The following is a 20,366-nucleotide window of genomic DNA, read 5'->3' as shown; positions in this document are numbered from 1 at the left end:
CACAATTTGAAGCATGGAGAGAGGAAAAAAAACCACAGGACACAAACAATCATGTTTCACTATATTTATATTATATCATTAAATTCAATGTAGTACCTGAAACTAACCACACGGGTGGACAGACAACACTGCCCGCCCTCAACACACGGTCCCAGCAAAGAGAGAAAAGAGACAGAGAAAGGCACAAAGAGTTTTTAAACTGAGAAAAGGACATAGAACATGATGATTGGAGGTTTGGGGTTTTCGGGGCTGCATATAGACAAATACATGAGCAAAGAAAGATGGTAGAAATGACTGGGGACGATACATGGTGTATAAAGAAACAGGCAAGCTCTAAACTGAGAGATGAATGGAGACAGAGCGACACAAATGCAGACACAGAAAGGCACAAGTAGAAAAGTAGGTATTCTCATTGACATTTTCTGCTAACTGTATATATCATTTTTTGATGAATGGAGGATGAGGTTGAGGAGGAGAAGACAGCATGAAAGAGAGTGAGGATACTGGAAAGCCTTGAAAATTAGGCATCTTAGTAAAATCTTTTTTCTTTTTCCAAAAAATAAAAAAGGCACAAACACATTTGAATTACAAGATGGAGTTGGAACATGTTACATGGAGTATGCATACAAAATAAAAACAAATAAAATTAACACTATTATTATGACCGTCGTTATTATTATTTCCATTAATATTATTGTTATTGGTATCATCAATAATTTCTCTCTGAGAGGAAAAACGTCTGTCAGTTTAGCTTTTCATTACTTTTGAGTGTCAGAAAGAAAAAGAGGGAGAGAGAAAAGATAGAGACATAGACCTCGTGATGCTGCTGAGTGTGTCTGAGGTAAATGTTTCCTGTCTGCTCTAGTTCATGTGCAACACAGACCTGAGACTCTACACCTTCATTTGTGTGGAGACGACGTCGAACCAAACTCCATTAAGGAATCTGCTGTGTTCTGTCAGCTCAGGATGCTTTTTACTTCCCCACAACCTGCTTCAGCTGAATGATTACATTTGTGGACTTCATAAAAAACCTTAAAGAGCACGGGAGTTGCTGGTCTACTGCTGCCTTGGTGTATCAGATAATTTGTGTTATTATATGTTAGACAAATACTGTGTTGGATTTGAACCAACCATTAAAAGCACCAAAGTCATACAATAACACAAACAGGCAGGTTGAGTGAGCAGCGGTACAACAGCAACCCTCGTCTCCTGCAGGAGTAAAGGAGAGGTTTTGTAGATTGAGGATGCTCTAAGTCAAAAAGATCTAACTGGAATAACAAAATCACAAAAACACAATCGAAAGTACCGCAATTTACTGTAGTAAGCACTCATTTTTTTGAAAATGAAGCAGACTTTTACGTCGTCTCTGCACTTGTGAAAGTGTGAAGTACCAGGTCTAACTGCCACAGTACAGGTGTGTGTAGAGTGTGTTTGGCCTCTGGCTGGCCTGTGCTGTCTCGGCAGGACCACTGTGAGGTATTGGGACTGCTGGCTTCACAGGGCTTGGCTGCTGTGAGGCGTACCGGCAAAACAAAGCTTATTGGACTAAAATACAACAAAAGAAATGTACCGCTAGTTAGTGGTGTAAAGCTGCTCTCACCCGTCTCTTCATCTGCGTACTCTTTTCTCCCTCTCTCCTGTTTAGTGTTAGTACTTTTACACCTCCTCCTCCTCCTCTCCTCCACCTTGCTAACAAAATAAAAATACTGGTTATGAATGGCTATGATGTACGCCGCCTCATCCAATCTCACGTTCACTCACACACACACGCTCTGGCACTAACACACACATACACACTCCTCTTCTTCCTCCTCTCCTTTCTCCTCCTGGCTTTCCCTTCATCAGAAGAAGGAGTACTGGTTATCAATGGCTCGGGGCGCCCTCGTACCGTCCCTCTCCTCGCCCTCCACGGCTTCTAGTTGGCGAAGAGGAGTGTCCCTGTCCCTCTCCTCCCAGTCCTCCACTCCTCCTCCACTGCCACCTCCGCTGCCTCCACTTCCTCCTGCTCCTGTTGTCGTCACCACAGGTGCTCCCCCGCCTCCTGCTCCTGCGCCATTTCCTCCACTTCCACTTCCACCTCCTCCTCCTCCTCCACTTGCCACCACCTCTGTCTCATTTTCTCTCTCTTGGGGAGGAGTTGGGGGTGGTGGTCGGCCTGGCGGCAGGGGAGGAGGCTGAGGTGGGCTACGGGGTCTGCTGGTCAAGTCTGCATGGAGAAGACACAGACGAGAGAAGGAGAAAGGACAGAAAAAAGAGAGGGAGGTAATGAGAGAAAAGTGTAAATAAAGGGAGGTGGAGGGGGAGGAGAAGGAAAAGGAGGAGAGGAAGTAAAAAGGCCAAAAGCGTAAGGAGTGAAGTGACAGCATAGTCGGAGGAGAGGAGGGTGAAAGGCGGGAGACAAAAGAGAAAATGACAGTGAGTGGCTGGTTAGGTGGGAGGAGTCAGCGGTCATGGAGTCCATGAGAGTCATGGAGAAAGTCCAACTCCAGGAACACACACACTTACACACACTCACACACACTCAACACTCTGTGGCTATTTTGTTCAGGCCTGTATGCAGGGCACCTCCTTTGTGTGTGAAGCTTTATGAGGCCATGTTTCATACATTTGTCCCTGTCAAATAATCAATGAGTAAATAAAATAAGTTTGAGAGTCAGACGTTTAAGGAGCGGTCTCCTCTTGGCTGCTTGTCGTTTTTCTACACTGCAGCAGGAGACGACTGAGTCACATGTCAGATTTCAATAATCACTTCAAACATCATCAATCATTCAAGCTCTCATTCCCAAACACTCTGTCTCAGCCGGTCCGGTCTCACTTACACACAGTCAGAGATGGGGGTTGATGGAGAGTCAGGATGGCGCGTGGTGATGACATCACAGACTGTAGGCCGACTGCCTGCCCTGTCGCGGCCTGCAAAGGGATGAGCCAACGGATACAACAGACAACAACAAAGATGTCAGCAGTGACTGGGCAGGTGGTGGGAGGCTTCAGGTGAGCGAACTCTCAGCCAAACTACTCAACCTCAACACACGACGAGCTGAAACGCACAAGACTGTACTCTGACTTTTCACCTTTAGTGGAAAGGTGAGAGAAATGTTTGGGAATCTGATTTTCTGCTTGTGAGGAGGAGATGCAATGAGAGATGGAGTCAAGGAGTCACGAAATGAAAGAAGGCGTGGCAGATTTTGTTTTTAGAATTTCCTACAGTATAAATGTAAAACCTGGGGGTTGTTAATTTACACGGCTACAAAAGGTTCATGGTGGATTAATTCAGAGATTATCAGCACAAACAATATCTGTTTCATTTTTCTGTCCTTTGTCTCACTCATACCTGGCTGGCGAACAGCGGTGGCACCCACAAAGCTAATAAGCGTCACATCTGAGGCGCCGCCAGACTCCAGGGGGATCGGATGCACCCGGAAATGCTCCAACATGTCAAAGATGGACTGGAACCAGAGGTGCTGCACTCGGCATTGACCGTCCTCATTCAAGGAAAGACGGAGGTGCTAAAAGAACAGGGGAGCACAAAGTCAGGGAAGAGGATCTGAGGTCAAAGTCAGTTTAACAGAATGCCTAAACATGGAGGACCACTCTCTTAGTCAGAAGTTTCAGCCTCACCTTGGCCTTGCCCTGGAAGTTAAAGGTGAGGACATATTCTCCACGCCGAGTCTCACTTTGGCGAACCAAGAAAACACCATGGCTTGCGGGGCCTCCAGCCAAGACCAGCTGAGCAGCTTTGAGACGGGACAGCGTACCGTGGAACCACTGACACTCACTGAGAGGATGCTCCACTGCCTCTGCAGCAGTCGTCTCAGAGAACAGGAAGGAACCTAAAGGGTGGATGGTGTAAATTAAACTTTGGTGCTACATTTTGAAACAAAGTTTCTGGAATTTTGATCCAAACATCCTTAAAGGGGACATATCATGCTGATCCCTGGTTAAATACTTACATATAATATAATAAATTTGAAAACAAGACCTTTCACCCCCTGAATTTTCAAAAAATTAGATATTGTATTTTTCCTGATATCCTAGAACAAGATTTGATGTCTCTGAAAATAGGTTATTGCCAGTTGGCCTCGAGATTTCGACCATCGTGACGACACGAGGATCCTTTCTTTTTATTGGAGTAATCTGATAAAGCAGCTCCTCCTCTGTGATGTCAGTTAGTCACACAACCGCCACCGAAGGATACACCCACCAAGAGCCGAGTATAAACATATAAACTATACATGTTATAGTACCGGTTTGACTCACCACACTGAAGCGTCCTCAGATGATCTATCTCCAGGTGGATTTTCTTCCTCCTGAGCTGCAGAACCGTCCAGGTCTGACTCGGGGTCCAATACAAAAGGACGTATCCTACACTCGGCCATTTTATTAGTGCTATCAATGCCTTACGGTGAAGTTTTGGCAAACAGCAAACTCGCTCGGTCTGCTCCATTCAATGTGGCGATTTTGTAAATACTGCCATGCTGCAAAAACCGCCCCCTGGCTCTACCCCCTCCGCCCCTCTGATAGAACTGACCAATCAGAGCACAAAGGGCTGTGACGTTGCGAGGTTACTGGAGGTCATTCTCCATACGGAGCGTTTCAACCAGATCTTCAGAATGGCCTAAACTGAGGATATTGAGAACGCTATTGTGGGACAATGAAGGAACTAAATGACTTGTACTGAGGGCAGAAATGCTTTACAGGCATCCTAGTCTGGCATAGTGAAAAGGAGAAAGAAGCATGATTTGTCCCCTTTAATATGATAAAGTAAAAGAGGAACTGAAAGTTAGTCCTTTTATCACACTCACCTGTTGCATCTGGAGTCTCAGCAAAAGGTGTGCCGAGACTTGCTCCGCCTCCCCCAAGGATCCTGCTGTCTGGTTCATCGAGAGGAGCACGAGGCGGCAGCTCCGGGGGAAGCGGGTCCATGAGAGGTGAGGAGCCTCCAATACCTCCATAACACACTGTCGAACAAAGATGAACCAGAGGTACACATCACACACTAGACTGAGCATTACGCTTTAGACTCTGCAGTGTTTCTGTGCTGCAGCACCTCACAGAATGAAAGACAGACCTTGAGACAGGCGGTCAACAATCTCAGGTGTTCCACTGATGTCCAACGGCCCCCCACACACACCTTCAGCGTCTTCCTGTTCGCTGTAGGAGGAGACACAGTAACTCCTGTTCAGTCATACACAAATACAAATATTCTGTACTTTCAAAAGCCACCCTCAATTGTTCATCAGTTCATTTATTACCTCATACAGATTCCATTCCTTATGTCACTCAGCCACGCTCTCATCTGCACAGCATCACGAGTTTCAATGACATACTGTGCCAGGCCTTCCAGCTGAAGACAGATAAGAGAAGATAGACAAATGTGGCTGAGCTTCAGTTGGACAGTGGACAAAATGTGCAGATGTGATCTGCATCTGTTCATGTTTATCATAAGAACAACTACAGGATGCACTTTCATCAGATTCTTCTTTCAACAGTATTTTAGGTCATTTGAGAGCTGCTTAAAGGGATTTCCCCTGAGAGACAGACCAGTGAATAAGAGTTGGATGGAGGAACTCTGGTGGAGTAGTGATTACCTGAAGGAGAAATGTGTTTTCTTTGTCAGGAACCTCCAGCGCCGTGGTGCTTCTCACATCCACGATTGAGCAGCAAGGGACAGTCAGCCGCGGCTTTGAGGACTGCAGAGACAGACGATCAACTATCAGTGGTGAAAAAGTCTCTAACAATCCTTTTGATTTCAAAGAAGTGAACCCTTACTTTGGGGGGAATGAAGAATTCCAAGTAGTACTCCTCTCCTCGCTCTCCTCCTTCTCTGTCCCGCTCTCTGAGGACCAGGCGACATTTATGCCAGCGTCCTCCTCTCCAGGGCACGTTCCCTCCACTGGCCAGAGGCTGCACAGGAACCGCCTGAGCCGAAGCCGATGAAGCTGAGGCAGCATTGTTGTTGTCCGTAACATGGTGCAGCAGACCAAATGAGAAGCCAGAGAAGCCATGGCTGGCACTTAACTCGTCGCTGGATGAACTCACACTCACCCCGCCCTCCCTAACCAGCCTGCCCACCTTCCTCGGAGGTCCGATGGCAGCAGCGGCACTGCTCGGAGGCAGAGTGGAGGAGGAGCTTTGGGTGAGGGCAGGAGGAGGGGATCGTGACAGTCTGAGTTTTTCAAGACGATGGCTCCATTTCTCCTTTTCACCTCCTTCGCCGTTGCTCCGCCGCCGATCCCGGGCAGCCTCTGACAGAGACAGAGAGGTGGCGCTGCTCGAGGATGAGGGGGGTAGCGAAGAGGAGGAGGAGTGGGGAAGGGAAAGAGGCATGGATAAAGACACAGGCATGGAAGAGGTGGGTGTGGGAGGTTGTGTACCAGAGTTCCTCTTTGAGGCTGAGACCAAGGTAGCATCCTGCACACCCATAGTGTAGCTATAGCTGGAGGGCAGCTGGCTCTGGGCAGAGTCACTGGAGGAGCTTCGCCAGTGCAGGATGCCCCGGACACTCCCCCGCACACTACGACCCACACTCCGCAGGGAAAAGCGCTTCTTCAGTCTGTTTTTGGAGTTGGGTGTACTGTTACCTTTGGAGCCAGGCGGAGGAGTGACCGAGGAAGAGGAAGGTGGAATCTGAGGGGTGTGGGAGGGGTCTGCACCATCCACCTCTGTAGACTCTGCATCCCGCTCCTCTGGCTCAACATCCTCCCCTACAGACGCTACCCCTAACCAGCTGTCCTCCTCCTCTTCAACGGGTGCTTCCCCATTCCCAGGGGCCACCATGGCCCCCCGTTCTTCACGCCTACCGTTGTTCCCTCCCAATGAGGAGCAACATGACGATGATGAAGATGGAGGCAGGACTTGGCCATGGGCATAAGAATCCTGAAACCTGTCCCCGCTGCGGTTCTCCAATACAAGTCGTGTCGGTGCAGGCTTGGATAAAGCCCGTGTAGCGTTAGCTGGGGGACATGGGAGGACAGCTCCTCCTGATGCTGACAGTGGGGAGACCGCCTCCTCTTCCAGGGAAGTAGCATCTGATTGAGGAGCCCAGCTCACCATATCTTCCCTTCCAGAGGCACAGCTTGGAGGAAGTGCTCCCTCAAGCTCACTCTGGAAGTGGCGGACAAAACGGTCTGTGAAGCGTCGGCAGAAGGCTGCCGCTGAGTCTGGGGAGTAGTGTGGGTTTTCCAGAAGGAATGCCCGAAAGTGGCGTGCAAAGTCACCGGCTGCAACACGGGCATGAAGCTCACAGAATTCGGTCCAGCTCAGGCAAGGAGAAGGGGATGGTGTGGGTGTGTCTGACAGGGAGGATGGGTGGGCCTGGGGCGGAGGGCTCACCAGAGGTGGCAGAGGGGGAGGCCGGGGAGACAGGGGTAACAGAGAAGGAGAAGGAGGGGAAGGAGATGGAGAGGGGGAAGGAGGTAAAGGAGAGGTGTTCGCCGCCCGCGGGCTAGGCGGGGTTAAAAGAGAGCCATTCATGCTCCTGAAAGGCTGAGACACTGATTGACTTGATGGTCTATCAAATCACTTCAAACAGAAACAGAAAGCTGAAGTGATTGCACAGCTGACCGGGGGCAAACACGGCACATTGGTCTAGTAATTTACAAATGAGTGTGAACTGAAGTGTTGTGCTCAGCCCCATCTAAAATGAAAGTTAAAATGCACCAGACCCATTCAAGATGGGATTAAAAGAGGTCAAATATCTCCAAGATTGAGCTTTTTTGCTACATTATTTAGTTATCCTTTGTATTTTTAAGAAGAAAATATCAGATTTAGACAGCCAGGAGAAAAGAGGGTAGAGGAGGTTAGATGTGTGGGATTCACAAAATCTGCCCCTTCATCACCATCTGTCATGCATGCAGAGAAGTTAAGCCACATCCTGCAAAAAACAAAGACAAAGTGCAAATTAAAGTTCAGTTCTATCATACAATAACAAACACAAATGGTCACAGAAACACACAGATAAGAATTTTGATAGACTCAACCAACTATAATATGCAGTAATGTATCAATTACTTACAACATTCAACATTTTTGAACTCTCTATTTTTCTCTCTAACATCAGTCTGCGAAAGGGGAAGTTGTTCCTTGCCACTGTAAATAAAATTCTGCAATTCTGCAAACTAACATTCCTGTGCTAGTGGTGGTTAAGATTAGATCAGACGTCTTATCTTGTCTTGTTGTTGCGTATCTGTTAATAATACAACCTTAGACCTTATAATGTTCTGGGAAAGCGTCTTGAGATAACGTTTGTTGTGATTTGGGGCTATATAAATAAAGATTGTCATTTCACGTTAGGAATCAGTCTTAATGGAGAATTTTAAGGAGAAATAACTACCCGAGCTTTACAATTGACATAATGTTGCCCTTACTTTGTCTAACCCCGCTAAGTTTTAATAATCCAAAGTATCTGCTTGATATTAAAAGAAATGAGGCATGTGAGAGGCTAGCACACCCTGTTGTTAGCTGTCTTGGAAGCCAAATAACGAGTCAAAGAGACAGGTAGCACAAGAGATGAACCTTAAGTAATGTAGAATAGAGCTACATTAGGTTAGATAGCTGTTTTGCCAACTGTCCTCAAATGAAAGCTCTGTAGCGTGAACTAGAAAGAAGCAATGTGTAAGTCTAGCTTATTCAGCTTTCTTTAAAGACGTGTAACGTTCGCTATAGCTAACAATAGCCCCCTAACGTCAACATGCTTTCGGACCTGGCATTAATGAGCATCTTTATATGGCAATGCTGATGCTATATTCATGTTTTCGTTATTACAGCTGTGACCGGTCGCTGAGATGACCACATGATGAATCATCCAGTAGCCGCTATAACTAAAGATTCTTCTCGAGCTAAGCTATCCGTTAGCCACTTAGCTAGCTATTAATAAACCTGCTAGCTAGCTATCAATATTGCCCCACCACAATGTACTCTATTTTCTCTACCTGTACATCACAGTCCAGCGTTTTCATCCGTGTCTATTATTGGAATTGGCAAAAAATGTAATCATGTTTCAGTAAATATAACGGAGATATCATTCTCGTTAAGGTTGTTGTTGTTGCTAAATATGAATATTGCTATGCCTTGCCTGGACCCGTTCTTCTCGCTCTGCCCTCCTTCTCGCGATAGTTGGTTGCTCAGCGTCGAGCCCTGGTCCTGACAGCTGCTGTTACAAACCGTTGGATTTTCGTTAAATTATGACTTGATCCCACGGTATAAGACGAAAAAAACGAGGAGGAAACGGAGGGGAAGGGAAAGCGGACCTACAGCTTCCTTCTAGACTTCTTGCCCACCCCTCCACAACAAACAAACAAACTTTTACCCGGGGACATCGCTCCATCCAAAAGAGGTCCATGATCACTGAATAAATGCACTGTCTTGCACATCCTCTGTCATCAACCCGACAGTTGCATGACAGACGAGAAGAGAGTATAACTTTATTGTCATTGTACAAATTAAAACGAAATTATAATGAAAAAAAAAAACCCTTTTCAAGGCTAGTGGAGAAAAAAAATGCAAAATACAAATACAATCAAGTAAAAAGTAGCACGCACATACTGCATTTAAACTGTTCTGCAGTTCATACTTTTTGCACCTCAGAATTAAAATTAAACATTATGTTGCATTTGTTGTGGTAATACTTTAAGGTAAAAACTTTTTTTATCTCTGTTTTTTTTTCTTGCTTGCTTTCATTGTTCTGAATCTTCTTCCACAGGCGATTCAAACATGTCGTGTCCTGGATGTGATGTTTTTCTGAGGGTGTTTTGTGCCTTTTTCAGGCACCAGGACCTGTAAAGTAAAGTGAATTTTTAGGCAGTGGTGTTGATGCTCTAGAGCACCAAGAAAGAGAGACAGAAAGAGGCATAAAGGGTTTATTTAAAAACTACTTTTATTGCACCTTAAAGCAATGCAGTTATATAAACAAACACCAAGGAAACTAGTTCTCAAAAGTTACACATCTTTCATATTAACAACATTAAAACGGGGCAAAACCTCAAATAACGTGTTAAAAGATTTATCAGATTTTAGATATCACAGTCTTTATCAAAGTCCACTTCCATCCACCTCCTCCTTTTCTTATAAGATTTTGTTGTCAGGTGACTTTCACTTTTTGGTACTCTGGTTTCTCACAATTTGTTCATATGATTGAGTTGAACTATGCCTAATGACTCATTGTGCTGCTTGTACATAACTAACTCGTGACTTAAGGATTAAATGCAAGTTGAAACGTAGAGAGGCATTAAGGTTTGTTTACAAAACATTTTTATTGCACCTTCCAGCAATGCCGTTTTTATAGAAACAAACACCAAGGAAACAATTCTCAAAATTATTCATCTTTCAAATTAACAACATTTAAATAGGAAAAACTTTAAATAACATTTGTATAGAATTATCAGGTTAGATATCAGAGTCTTTATAAGAGTCCACTTTAGTCCACCTCCTCAATAGTGGGCCCCTGAGAGCCTGCTCTGGACTCTTCCCTGCAGCTATTTGTAGGCGCTCCACCCTGATACAGCTTGCTGATGATGGGGTTACACACTTTCTCCAGCTCTTTCTGATGGTGCTGGTACTCCTCTTTCTCAGCCAGCTGGTTGTTCTCCAGCCAGGTGATGGTCTCATCACACTTCTGAATCACCTTCTTCTGGTCCTCCTCACTGATCTTGCCCTTCAGGTTCTCATCCTGCACGCTGCTCTTTACGTTGAAGCAGTAGGACTCCAGGGAGTTCTTGGCAGAGATTCTCTCCCTCTGCAGATCATCCTCAGCTTTGTATTTTTCTGCGTCCTGCACCATCCTCTCAATGTCTTCTTTGCTCAGGCGCCCCTTATCGTTGGTGATGGTGATCTTGTTCTCTTTGCCTGTGCTTTTGTCCACTGCAGATACGTTCAAAATGCCGTTGGCATCCACATCGAAGGTGACCTCAATCTGTGGGACCCCGCGGGGAGCCGGTGGGATTCCTGTCAGATCAAACTTGCCCAGCAGATTGTTGTCCTTGGTCATGGCTCTTTCTCCTTCAAAGACCTGGATGAGGACTCCAGGCTGATTGTCGGCGAAGGTGCTGAACACCTGGGTTTGTTTTGTGGGGATGGTGGTGTTGCGTTTGATCAGGGTTGTCATGACCCCTCCAGCTGTCTCAATACCCAGGGACAGAGGAGCCACGTCCAGCAGCAGCAGGTCCTGAACGTTCCCGGAGGTTTCACCTGAGAGGATGGCGGCCTGGACGGCAGCACCGTAAGCCACCGCCTCATCTGGGTTGATACTCTTGTTCAGCTCCCTGCCGTTGAAGAAATCCTGCAGCAGTTTCTGGATCTTGGGGATTCGTGTGGAGCCTCCCACCAGAACGATGTCTTGGATCTGGGCCTTGTCCATTTTGGCATCTCTCAGAGCTTTCTCCACTGGCTCCAAGGTTCCCCTGAACAGGTCAGAGCACAGCTCTTCAAAGCGAGCCCTGGTGATGGAGGTGTAGAAGTCCATGCCCTCAAAAAGAGAATCGATCTCGATGCTGGCCTGGGAGCTGGATGACAGGGTTCTCTTGGCCCTCTCACAAGCTGTGCGCAGCCTCCTCAAGGCTCTCTTGTTCTGACTGATGTCCTTCTTGTGTTTCCTCTTGAACTCTTCCACAAAGTGGTTGACCATGCGGTTGTCAAAGTCCTCTCCACCCAGGTGAGTGTCTCCAGCGGTGGATTTCACCTCAAAGATACCGTCTTCAATGGTCAGGATGGAAACATCGAAGGTGCCTCCACCCAGGTCAAAGATCAGGACGTTACGTTCTCCTGACTTGCCTTTGTCCAGACCGTAGGCGATGGCGGCTGCCGTGGGCTCGTTGATGATCCTCAGGACATTCAGTCCTGCGATGACGCCTGCGTCTTTGGTGGCCTGCCTCTGGGAGTCGTTGAAGTAGGCGGGGACTGTGATGACTGCGTTGGACACATTTTGACCCAGGTAGGCCTCAGCAATCTCCTTCATCTTCACCAGGACCATGGAGGAAATCTCCTCAGGGTAGAAGGCTTTGTTCTCCCCTTTGTATTCCACCTGAATTTTGGGCTTCCCTCCATCTCCAATCACCTTGAAGGGCCAGTGCTTCATGTCAGTCTGCACCACTGGATCATCCATCTTCCTTCCAATCAGTCTCTTGGCATCAAACACTGTGTTACTGGGGTTCAGAGCCACCTGGTTCTTGGCCGCGTCCCCAATGAGCCTCTCAGAGTCTGTGAACGCCACATAGCTGGGGGTGGTCCTGTTGCCCTGGTCGTTGGCGATGATTTCTACTTTTCCATGTTGGAAAACCCCCACACAGGAGTAGGTGGTGCCCAGGTCGATGCCGATTGCTACACCTTTAGCTGAAGACATTTTCTCTTTCAATTGTCACCTGTAAAAAGAAGTAAAGTCACCGTTTAAAGAGGTAAACAGAGGCACAAACTGTCATTACACAAAAACTACAGCTACGTTTTCTATCATTAGTAGCTGTAAGTACATTTGGGAAAAATTACACTAAATCATTGACGATGTGCTCCACTTTGGCATCAATTGAAATAACTTCCGTTAAATGATTCCCAAATAAAAGTTTGGAATGTTTTCATGAATGTTACAGAATTTACTTTAAAAGTGAACTAGATTTCGGATAAAAAATATACTTACAGTTTAGAGTTTAATGTTGTGTGTTGTGATGAGGATTGGTGTTCTTCGTCCTCTCTGGATCTCACGATGTGGTCTGACGTGTTTCTGAATCTGCCTCTGCTCTCCGACCTGCCGCTTTATATCTGTGGAAACTCACAGTCTGGCAACTTCTGGACGTTTAACACAGCGAAAAGTCCAGTTAGCAACCGTCTCATGAAGTACATCCTGTTGTGGATTTCAAAATAAAACAAATCTCGAGGAACGTGTATGGTGGTCGAACAGGAATAAACATACATTTGTTTTATTTTGAAAGTTAAAGATGACACAACCACGACACTTGGTTTATCTTTCAACGAACTCTCTCCAATCAAATGGAAGCTGCTGGAAAGGTGGAGAAGACCCCAGGGTGGTCGCCGCTCGTCCTGTCAGTCGGTTGTCAGGATGTCCCGGTGAGTCTCGAGAACGAATCCCTCTAAACAAAATAACTAAACTAAACTAAACTAAACCTTCTAATGAGGCGACCGAATTGTCCGTGAAACAGGTAAAATACCGTAATAAAGTACTGCTCTCATTTATACTTTATCAGAGTTACTAAATAAACACATAAGCAGACACACATAAAGTTGTTTTAACGGACAGACAGGTTAAGTGGCGACCACCCTGGGATATTCTCCTCCTTTCCAGTAGCTTCCATTTGTTTTGAAAGAGTTCGTTGAAAGCTGCATCAAATGTTGCTGATTGTGTCGTCTTTGCCTTTCAAAATAAAATGAATGTATGTTTATTCCTGTTTGACCACCATATACGTTCTTCGAGATTTGTTTTATTTTGAAATCCATAACAGGATGTACTTCATAAAACGAATGCTAACTGGACTTTTCGCTGTGTGAAAAGTCCAGAAGTTGCCAGACTGTCAGCTTCCACAGATATAAAGCGGCAGGTCGGAGAGCAGAGGCAGATCCAGAAACACATCAGACCACATCGTGAGATCCAGAGAGGACGAAGGACACCAATCCTCATCTCAACATTCAGCTCTCAACTGTAAGTACACTTTTCATCTGAAGTCTAGCTTACTTTTAAAGTAAATACTGTAATATTTGTTAAAACATGTCAAACTTTTACTTGGGAATCATTTAACTGGAATTATTTCTATTGATGCTAAAGTGGAGCACATCTTCAATGACTTGGTGTATATTTGCCCAAATGTACTTCCAGCTTCTACTCAGACTAATTATAGAAAACGTAGCTGTAGTATTTGTGCTATGACAGTTTGTACCTCTGTTTACCTCCTTAAACGGTGACTCAACTTTTTATTTACAGGTGACAATTAAAAGAGAAAATGTCTTCAGCTAAAGGTGTAGCAATCGGCATCGACCTGGGCACCACCTACTCCTGTGTGGGGGTTTTCCAACATGGAAAAGTAGAAATCATCGCCAACGACCAGGGCAACAGGACCACCCCCAGCTATGTGGCGTTCACAGACTCTGAGAGGCTCATTGGGGACGCGGCCAAGAACCAGGTGGCTCTGAACCCCAGTAACACAGTGTTTGATGCCAAGAGACTGATTGGAAGGAAGATGGATGATCCAGTGGTGCAGACTGACATGAAGCACTGGCCCTTCAAGGTGATTGGAGATGGAGGGAAGCCCAAAATTCAGGTGGAATACAAAGGGGAGAACAAAGCCTTCTACCCTGAGGAGATTTCCTCCATGGTCCTGGTGAAGATGAAGGAGATTGCTGAGGCCTACCTGGGTCAAAATGTGTCCAACGCAGTCATCACAGTCCCCGCGTACTTCAACGACTCCCAGAGGCAGGCCACCAAAGACGCAGGCGTCATCGCAGGACTGAATGTCCTGAGGATCATCAACGAGCCCACGGCAGCCGCCATCGCCTACGGTCTGGACAAAGGCAAGTCAGGAGAACGTAACGTCCTGATCTTTGACCTGGGTGGAGGCACCTTCGATGTTTCCATCCTGACCATTGAAGACGGTATCTTTGAGGTAAAATCCACCGCTGGAGACACTCACCTGGGTGGAGAGGACTTTGACAACCGCATGGTCAACCACTTTGTGGAGGAGTTCAAGAGGAAACACAAGAAGGACATCAGTCAGAACAAGAGAGCTTTGAGGAGGCTGCGCACAGCTTGTGAGAGGGCCAAGAGAACCCTGTCATCCAGCTCCCAGGCCAGCATCGAGATCGATTCTCTTTTTGAGGGCATCGACTTCTACACCTCCATCACCAGGGCTCGCTTTGAAGAGCTGTGCTCTGACCTGTTCAGGGGAACCTTGGAGCCAGTGGAGAAAGCGCTGAGAGATGCCAAAATGGACAAGGCCCAGATCCAAGACATCGTTCTGGTGGGAGGCTCCACACGAATCCCCAAGATCCAGAAACTGTTGCAGGATTTCTTCAACGGCAGGGAGCTGAACAAAAGTATCAACCCAGATGAGGCGGTGGCTTACGGTGCTGCCGTCCAGGCCGCCATCCTCTCAGGTGAAACCTCCGGGAACGTTCAGGACCTGCTGCTGCTGGACGTGGCTCCTCTGTCCCTGGGTATTGAGACAGCTGGAGGAGTCATGACAGCCCTGATCAAACGCAACACCACCATCCCCACAAAACAAACCCAAGTGTTCAGCACCTTTGCCGACAATCAGCCTGGAGTCCTCATCCAGGTCTTTGAAGGAGAAAGAGCCATGACCAAGGACAACAATCTGCTGGGCAAGTTTGATCTGACAGGAATCCCACCGGCTCCCCGCGGGGTCCCACAGATTGAGGTCACATTTGATGTGGATGCCAACGGCATTTTGAACGTATCCGCAGTGGACAAAAGCACGGGCAAAGAGAACAAGATCACCATCACCAACGATAAGGGGCGCCTGAGCAAAGAAGACATTGAGAGGATGGTGCAGGATGCAGAAAAATACAAAGCTGAGGATGACCTGCAGAGGGAGAGAATCTCTGCCAAGAACTCCCTGGAGTCCTACTGCTTCAACGTAAAGAGCAGCGTGCAGGATGAGAACCTGAAGGGCAAGATTAACGAGGAGGACCAGAAGAAGGTGATCCAGAAGTGTGATGAGACCATCACCTGGCTGGAGAACAACCAGCTGGCTGAGAAAGAGGAGTACCAACACCATCAGAAAGAGCTGGAGATAGTGTGTAACCCCATCATCAGCAAGCTGTATCAGGGTGGAGCGCCTACAAATAGCTGCAGGGAGGAGTCCAGAGCAGGCTCTCAGGGGCCCACCATTGAGGAGGTGGACTAAAGTGGACTCTGAAAAGACTCTGATATCTAACCTGATAATTCTATACAAATTTTATTTAAAGTTTTTCCTATTAAAATGTTGTAAATATGAAAGATGAGTAAATTTAAGAATTTGTTCCCTTGGTGTTTGTTTATATAATAACTGCATTGCTGAAAGGTGCAATAAAAATGGTTTGTAAATAAACATTACTGCCTCCTTGTGATTCAACTTGCATTTATTCCTTAAGTCATGAGTTAGTTATGTACAAGCAGCACAATGAGTCACTAGACATAGTTCAACTCAATCATATGAACAAAATGTGAGAAACCAGAGTACCAAAAAGTGGAAGTGCAAGTGACAACAAAAGCTTTGCAACAATAGATTGCAGTACATAGATTGGTCACTAGATGTCACTACTAAACTTCACTGATGTCAGCAGTCTTTTTTCTAATCCTGACAGTGCATTAAATGCATGGATGGTCATTTGATCATTGCTTATTGCAGCTGAAGACTGATGTGTACCTGATGGTTTGAAGGTAAGGCTAGCTCTGTTGTTTTGGTTTGGTGTAACATACCAGGAATGTTGGGGAAGAAAACTATGAAAGTTAGTTGAAAAAGTTCTGCAGATATCATTTCAATTCACAATAACTGAAGACCATGTGAATAAAGTAGGCTGCTCCAGGAGACATGATGAACTTTGATATTTTTCATTTTTTCATGTCACCTAGTTTGGAAAGATGGAATAACTTGGGAGACCAAAAGTAGTCAAAAGTTAGCATCGCTAAGTGCAGGGCTGGGAAGAGAGTTAAACCATCAGACTTCTCAGAGGCTCTGCTCAGCAATGGCAAAGAGGCTTTCCTCAACTCTACAAGAAAAGAAGTGACTTCTCTCTTCCTCTCGGTCTCTCTGCCCGCTCTCCTTATCAGTTTCTTTCAGTTTCCCTCTTCAGCAGTGTCCTGCACACCGGTCCCTGCCTGCCTGCCAGCAGGAACGTACCCATGACAACCCAGTGTTTGTGTTACTGCTCGTGAGTCAGACGAGCAGTGACTCACAGTCAGGAGGAAGCAGACAGACAGACACACACATACACACACATAGGCCAACACACAGCCAAAGGAGAGCCAAATAAGGACAGTAACACTGAGAGGAAGTAAGAGAAAGCTGGATGAGAGTTCTGCTCAGAAAAAAAGAGAAAAAGAGAGGTGAGAGACAGGTAGAAGACAGGTAGGAAAAAGTAGGAGACATGTAGGAGGAGTGTGGGGTGGAGATGCCTGAAATCCGAGTCTGCAAGAGGACCACACACATTCTCTTATATCTCTATCTTTCTCTTACACACACAAACACACACACAAACATTCTTGACCCAGTTATCAAACAGAGGAGCAGCTTCTGGAAAGTGAACGCCCTGCACAAGTCAAACTTTTTCAACTTAAGAAATCAAACAGCTTTTTCAGCAAAATAAGCTACACACACACACATACTCACTCGTCTACACACACTCTCACACACACAGACCAGAAAAAGCCACGCTAATAGTGAGAGAACAGAGAGTGAGCTCTGTGGTCTCTGTAGAGGAGCTGACGGTAACAGCATGTGAAGATGGGGGGAGGAGGGGCAGCCTCAGTGACGCCATCGTGGTTCAGCAGCACTTCCTGTCTGCCACCACATTGTTTGTGTATTATGTCTCCATGGCAACTGACAACATGTAAAAACCACAGGGAGGAGGGAGCGAGAGAAAGAGAGAGTGAAAGAGAGAAAGCAAGAGAGGGGAGCTCAAAATGGTTCTGGTCTGACTCTAGATGATTGGTATCTAACGGGTCTGCTTGACCTGATTCTGGCTTTTAGGGTCAGGGACAACATTTGAAACAGATCTGATATTTCGTCTGTTAATCATGATGGTCTGATGAAGATGATTTCTGTCTGTAGTCCGAGTAGAATCGAGCAATCATGTAGGGAAACAGTTTGTATGGAGAGCAGCAGCAGGAGGAACACGACCCAGTGCACTGACAGCCCGGCTCCCATGGTTGTTAATCTGAGATCTTTCTGTCGTGTCAGCTGTTACATAAGGAAACCATTAATCAGAGGAAAATCACAGGAAAACCAGTTTGGGTTTCAGCTTCATACCACTGAAGGAAGGCAGAGAGGAGTCTTTGTGTGAGATTTACTGTTCAGACTCAGAGTTACAGGCATGACTGACAGGATGTAGTTAACTGGACTGTAAACCCTCACCCTTACTCAGCAGGGTGGTAGACTTAAGAGGGTGACACTTCATTCATTATCTTGAGGAAGGATGAAGAACATCAGAAAGCCCTCATCATCAGAAGCTGTGTCAACACAAGTTTCTGGAGGCAGATGAGAATTGTTGTTGGATGCTTCAGCTGAGCAGTCTGGGTCAGGCTGGAGCAGGTGTAAAATCAGCTATCAAGAGGATGAACAGTCTGTTTAAACAGGACCATAGCTCAGCCATTCAGAGATTATGGGATGCATGAGATTTTCTTCACAGTATGTGACCTTAACGGGTTGTGTAACTGGATTACCATGACAACCAAAGGTTTTTTTTGTGTCAGCGGTTTAGATTACAGTCGGCTGACTCACCAGCTGAGGTCACTCGGCCCAGCGTCCTTAGCAACACACACACATTTTTAACCATGTCTGTGTGTTTTTATGCATGTGATAATGTTTAACGGATAGATAGAGGACAGGTGATAACCTGGACAGGTGTGGAAGAGGGTCAGAGGGAATGAAGTTTCTGCATGCACCTGAAGATAACAAAAAGGTTCATTTCCTTTTTGTTTGTTTGTTTGTTTTAATGTGAAGTTGAATCATTAAAATTAGTCAATGAATCCTCGTTTGTACGGCGCTGACTCATACCAGGTGTTACCTGAAGTCCCAGAGGGCTCCTCTCTCTCACAGCGTCATGAAGGAATCCCCTGCTCTCCTTTCTCCGCCCACTCTGTCTACTCCTCACCCTGTCTCACTCCCAGGCACACTCACTGCACTGCCTGCACGGGGACAGACAGGCAGGAGGGACTGGGGGGGCAGACTGTAGTGAAGACCTGCTGCTTGCTGTGGACTGTAACACTGGAATAAGTCCTGGTCTGGTCTCAGGGCTGCTGCCTGTTATGGACTTTAACACTGGAATAAGTCCTGGTCCGGTTTCAGGTCTGCTTCTTGCTGTGGGCTGTAACACTGGGATTAGTCCTGGTCTGGTCTGTGGACTGGCTCAAAGGTGAGATGTGTAAGTTCCTAAGAATGGGACGTGCTGACTGTGGGTGTGTTTGATTTGGGATCGTCTCTCCTGTCTGAGTGTCTTCCTGCTTCTGTCTCTGTAGTCTGTAAGCAGACAGACCTCTTGCTTCATGTGTTCATGTGTAGCTCTCATCATGTGTCCATCTGTCTGTCCCCCTGTGTGTCCTTCTGTCAGTCTCTTTGAGTTGCAGTCAGATGTAGGCTGAACTGGTTCACGGTTTCAGAAAGTACCAGAGGTGTTAAAGTCAGGCCTAAACAATCCTGTCATCGTTCAGGCCCTGAATCTGGACCACCATAGAAGAAGAGAACCAGCAGCTCTGCAGCAGGTGGCCGGGCCCTGTCTGTCCCTCTGTCTCTGTCTGTCCCCTTCCAGAGTGCTTGAAAGACTCAGACAAAACGGATGTTAGCCAGAGCTAGGCTAGACTGAATTCTTACTAATGATGACAGTGATGACAACGATGATGATGATGGCCAGCAGGTGATCCGTCTCTCTCTGTTGACCAGGGGAATTCCTGGTGGAGTGATTTTTAAAACTATAGAACTGAATCACATTGCCAGGGATTTCCAATGGCTGACATGAAGAAAAGCTACATCCTAACACACATACACACACACGCACTACTCCCACCTGGCCATAGGGCAGCAGGACTCAGCCCATGTGAACAGAGAGTCGGCCATGTTCACAGTGGTTAAGTTCTGCTGCCATGAGGTCACAACCTGCAGACTGAAGATGAGACAACAACGGATACACACCTGAGACACAACTGACACACACAGATTCATACTCACACAAACACTGGGTCTGCCTCCTGTGCCTGCTGTGCTGATATTCAGTGTGTGAAATCCGCTGGCTCAGTTCAGCAGGAACAGGGGACTGGTCTCATTTGATGTAGTCACACAACAAACAGCATTTCAAGTTTATTCAAAATACATTCACAATGTTACTGTGTCACACTGTTACTGTTTGGTAATAACAATGTTAATGTATCACTGTCATTGTTTCACAGTACGACTGCATAACACTGTCACAGTGTCAGTTTCACTGTGTCACACTTTCACTGCATCACACAGCTACTGTATTACACCGTGTCACACTATTTCTGTCGTACTATGGGTAAGTTTTAGTGTAGTTTTAGTGTAGTTTTAGTGTATACTCAGGTTTTCTCATGCTGTCTTTAGCTCTGATGAAGAGGAGTCACTTGATGTGTCTGAGGATTTATTGTTTTTATCTTTATACCTCAATGTTTGTTTTTGTCTCTACCGCCCTTCTCTCTCTCAACG

General features: G+C 46.3%; 3 protein-coding genes across 7 annotated transcripts; 1 reads left to right on the top strand and 2 right to left on the bottom strand.

The window, feature by feature from the left end:
* Nucleotides 1–85: 85 nt before the first annotated feature.
* Nucleotides 86–9,195, bottom strand: sh2b1 (SH2B adaptor protein 1). Of its 3 annotated transcripts, XM_074696613.1 has the most exons (10): nt 8,931–9,191; nt 5,770–7,873; nt 5,589–5,690; nt 5,253–5,344; nt 5,069–5,151; nt 4,803–4,958; nt 3,619–3,830; nt 3,332–3,506; nt 2,820–2,910; nt 2,046–2,206 (listed from the first exon to the last, which is right to left on the bottom strand). In XM_074696613.1, the coding sequence occupies exons 2-10, from the start codon at nt 7,471–7,473 to the stop codon at nt 2,185–2,187; spliced, it is 2,637 nt and encodes an 878-aa protein (XP_074552714.1). In that variant the 5' UTR covers nt 7,474–7,873; nt 8,931–9,191; the 3' UTR covers nt 2,046–2,184. The 3 variants fall into 3 exon arrangements, with proteins under 3 accessions (XP_074552713.1, XP_074552712.1, XP_074552714.1); XM_074696612.1 differs by lacking the exon at nt 2,820–2,910 and having other exon boundaries at nt 86–2,206; nt 9,074–9,195; XM_074696611.1 differs by lacking the exon at nt 2,820–2,910 and having other exon boundaries at nt 86–2,206; nt 8,931–9,189.
* A 1,180-nt stretch (nt 9,196–10,375) lies between these two features.
* On the bottom strand, nt 10,376–12,697 carry LOC141809834 (heat shock 70 kDa protein 1-like). The gene is made up of 2 exons (XM_074697037.1): nt 12,623–12,697; nt 10,376–12,353 (listed from the first exon to the last, which is right to left on the bottom strand). Exon 2 carries the CDS (start codon nt 12,332–12,334, stop codon nt 10,415–10,417), a length of 1,920 nt encoding a protein of 639 aa, XP_074553138.1. The 5' UTR covers nt 12,335–12,353; nt 12,623–12,697; the 3' UTR covers nt 10,376–10,414.
* A 298-nt stretch (nt 12,698–12,995) lies between these two features.
* On the top strand, nt 12,996–16,011 carry LOC141809833 (heat shock 70 kDa protein 1-like). Of its 3 annotated transcripts, XM_074697034.1 has the most exons (4): nt 12,996–13,050; nt 13,289–13,373; nt 13,498–13,639; nt 13,919–16,011. In XM_074697034.1, exon 4 carries the CDS (start codon nt 13,938–13,940, stop codon nt 15,855–15,857), a length of 1,920 nt encoding a protein of 639 aa, XP_074553135.1. In that variant the 5' UTR covers nt 12,996–13,050; nt 13,289–13,373; nt 13,498–13,639; nt 13,919–13,937; the 3' UTR covers nt 15,858–16,011. The 3 variants fall into 3 exon arrangements, with proteins under 3 accessions (XP_074553135.1, XP_074553136.1, XP_074553134.1); XM_074697035.1 differs by lacking the exon at nt 13,289–13,373 and having other exon boundaries at nt 13,030–13,050; XM_074697033.1 differs by lacking the exon at nt 12,996–13,050 and having other exon boundaries at nt 13,073–13,639.
* Nucleotides 16,012–20,366: the final 4,355 nt, after the last annotated feature.

This window comes from Halichoeres trimaculatus, unplaced genomic scaffold, assembly GCF_033239565.1.
Source record: "Halichoeres trimaculatus isolate MK-OKI-2021-1 unplaced genomic scaffold, fHalTri1.1 fHalTri1_scaffold_20, whole genome shotgun sequence".
Classification (NCBI taxonomy): domain Eukaryota; kingdom Metazoa; phylum Chordata; class Actinopteri; order Labriformes; family Labridae; genus Halichoeres; species Halichoeres trimaculatus.
Note: the sequence above shows the minus strand (reverse complement) of the source record. Positions and strands in the feature narration are given on the sequence as shown.

Coding starts and splice junctions, on each gene's coding strand:
- sh2b1 (XM_074696612.1), bottom strand. CDS start 7,473: ATGAATGGCTCTCTTTTAACCCCGCCTAGCCCGCGGGCGGCGAACACC. Junction 5,345..5,588: donor AAAACACATTTCTCCTTCAG/GTAATCACTACT, acceptor ATCTGTCTTCAG/CTGGAAGGCCTGGCACAGTA. Junction 2,207..3,331: donor CACCGCTGTTCGCCAGCCAG/GTATGAGTGAGA, acceptor TTCTCCATGCAG/ACTTGACCAGCAGACCCCGT.
- LOC141809834 (XM_074697037.1), bottom strand. CDS start 12,334: ATGTCTTCAGCTAAAGGTGTAGCAATCGGCATCGACCTGGGCACCACC.
- LOC141809833 (XM_074697034.1), top strand. CDS start 13,938: ATGTCTTCAGCTAAAGGTGTAGCAATCGGCATCGACCTGGGCACCACC.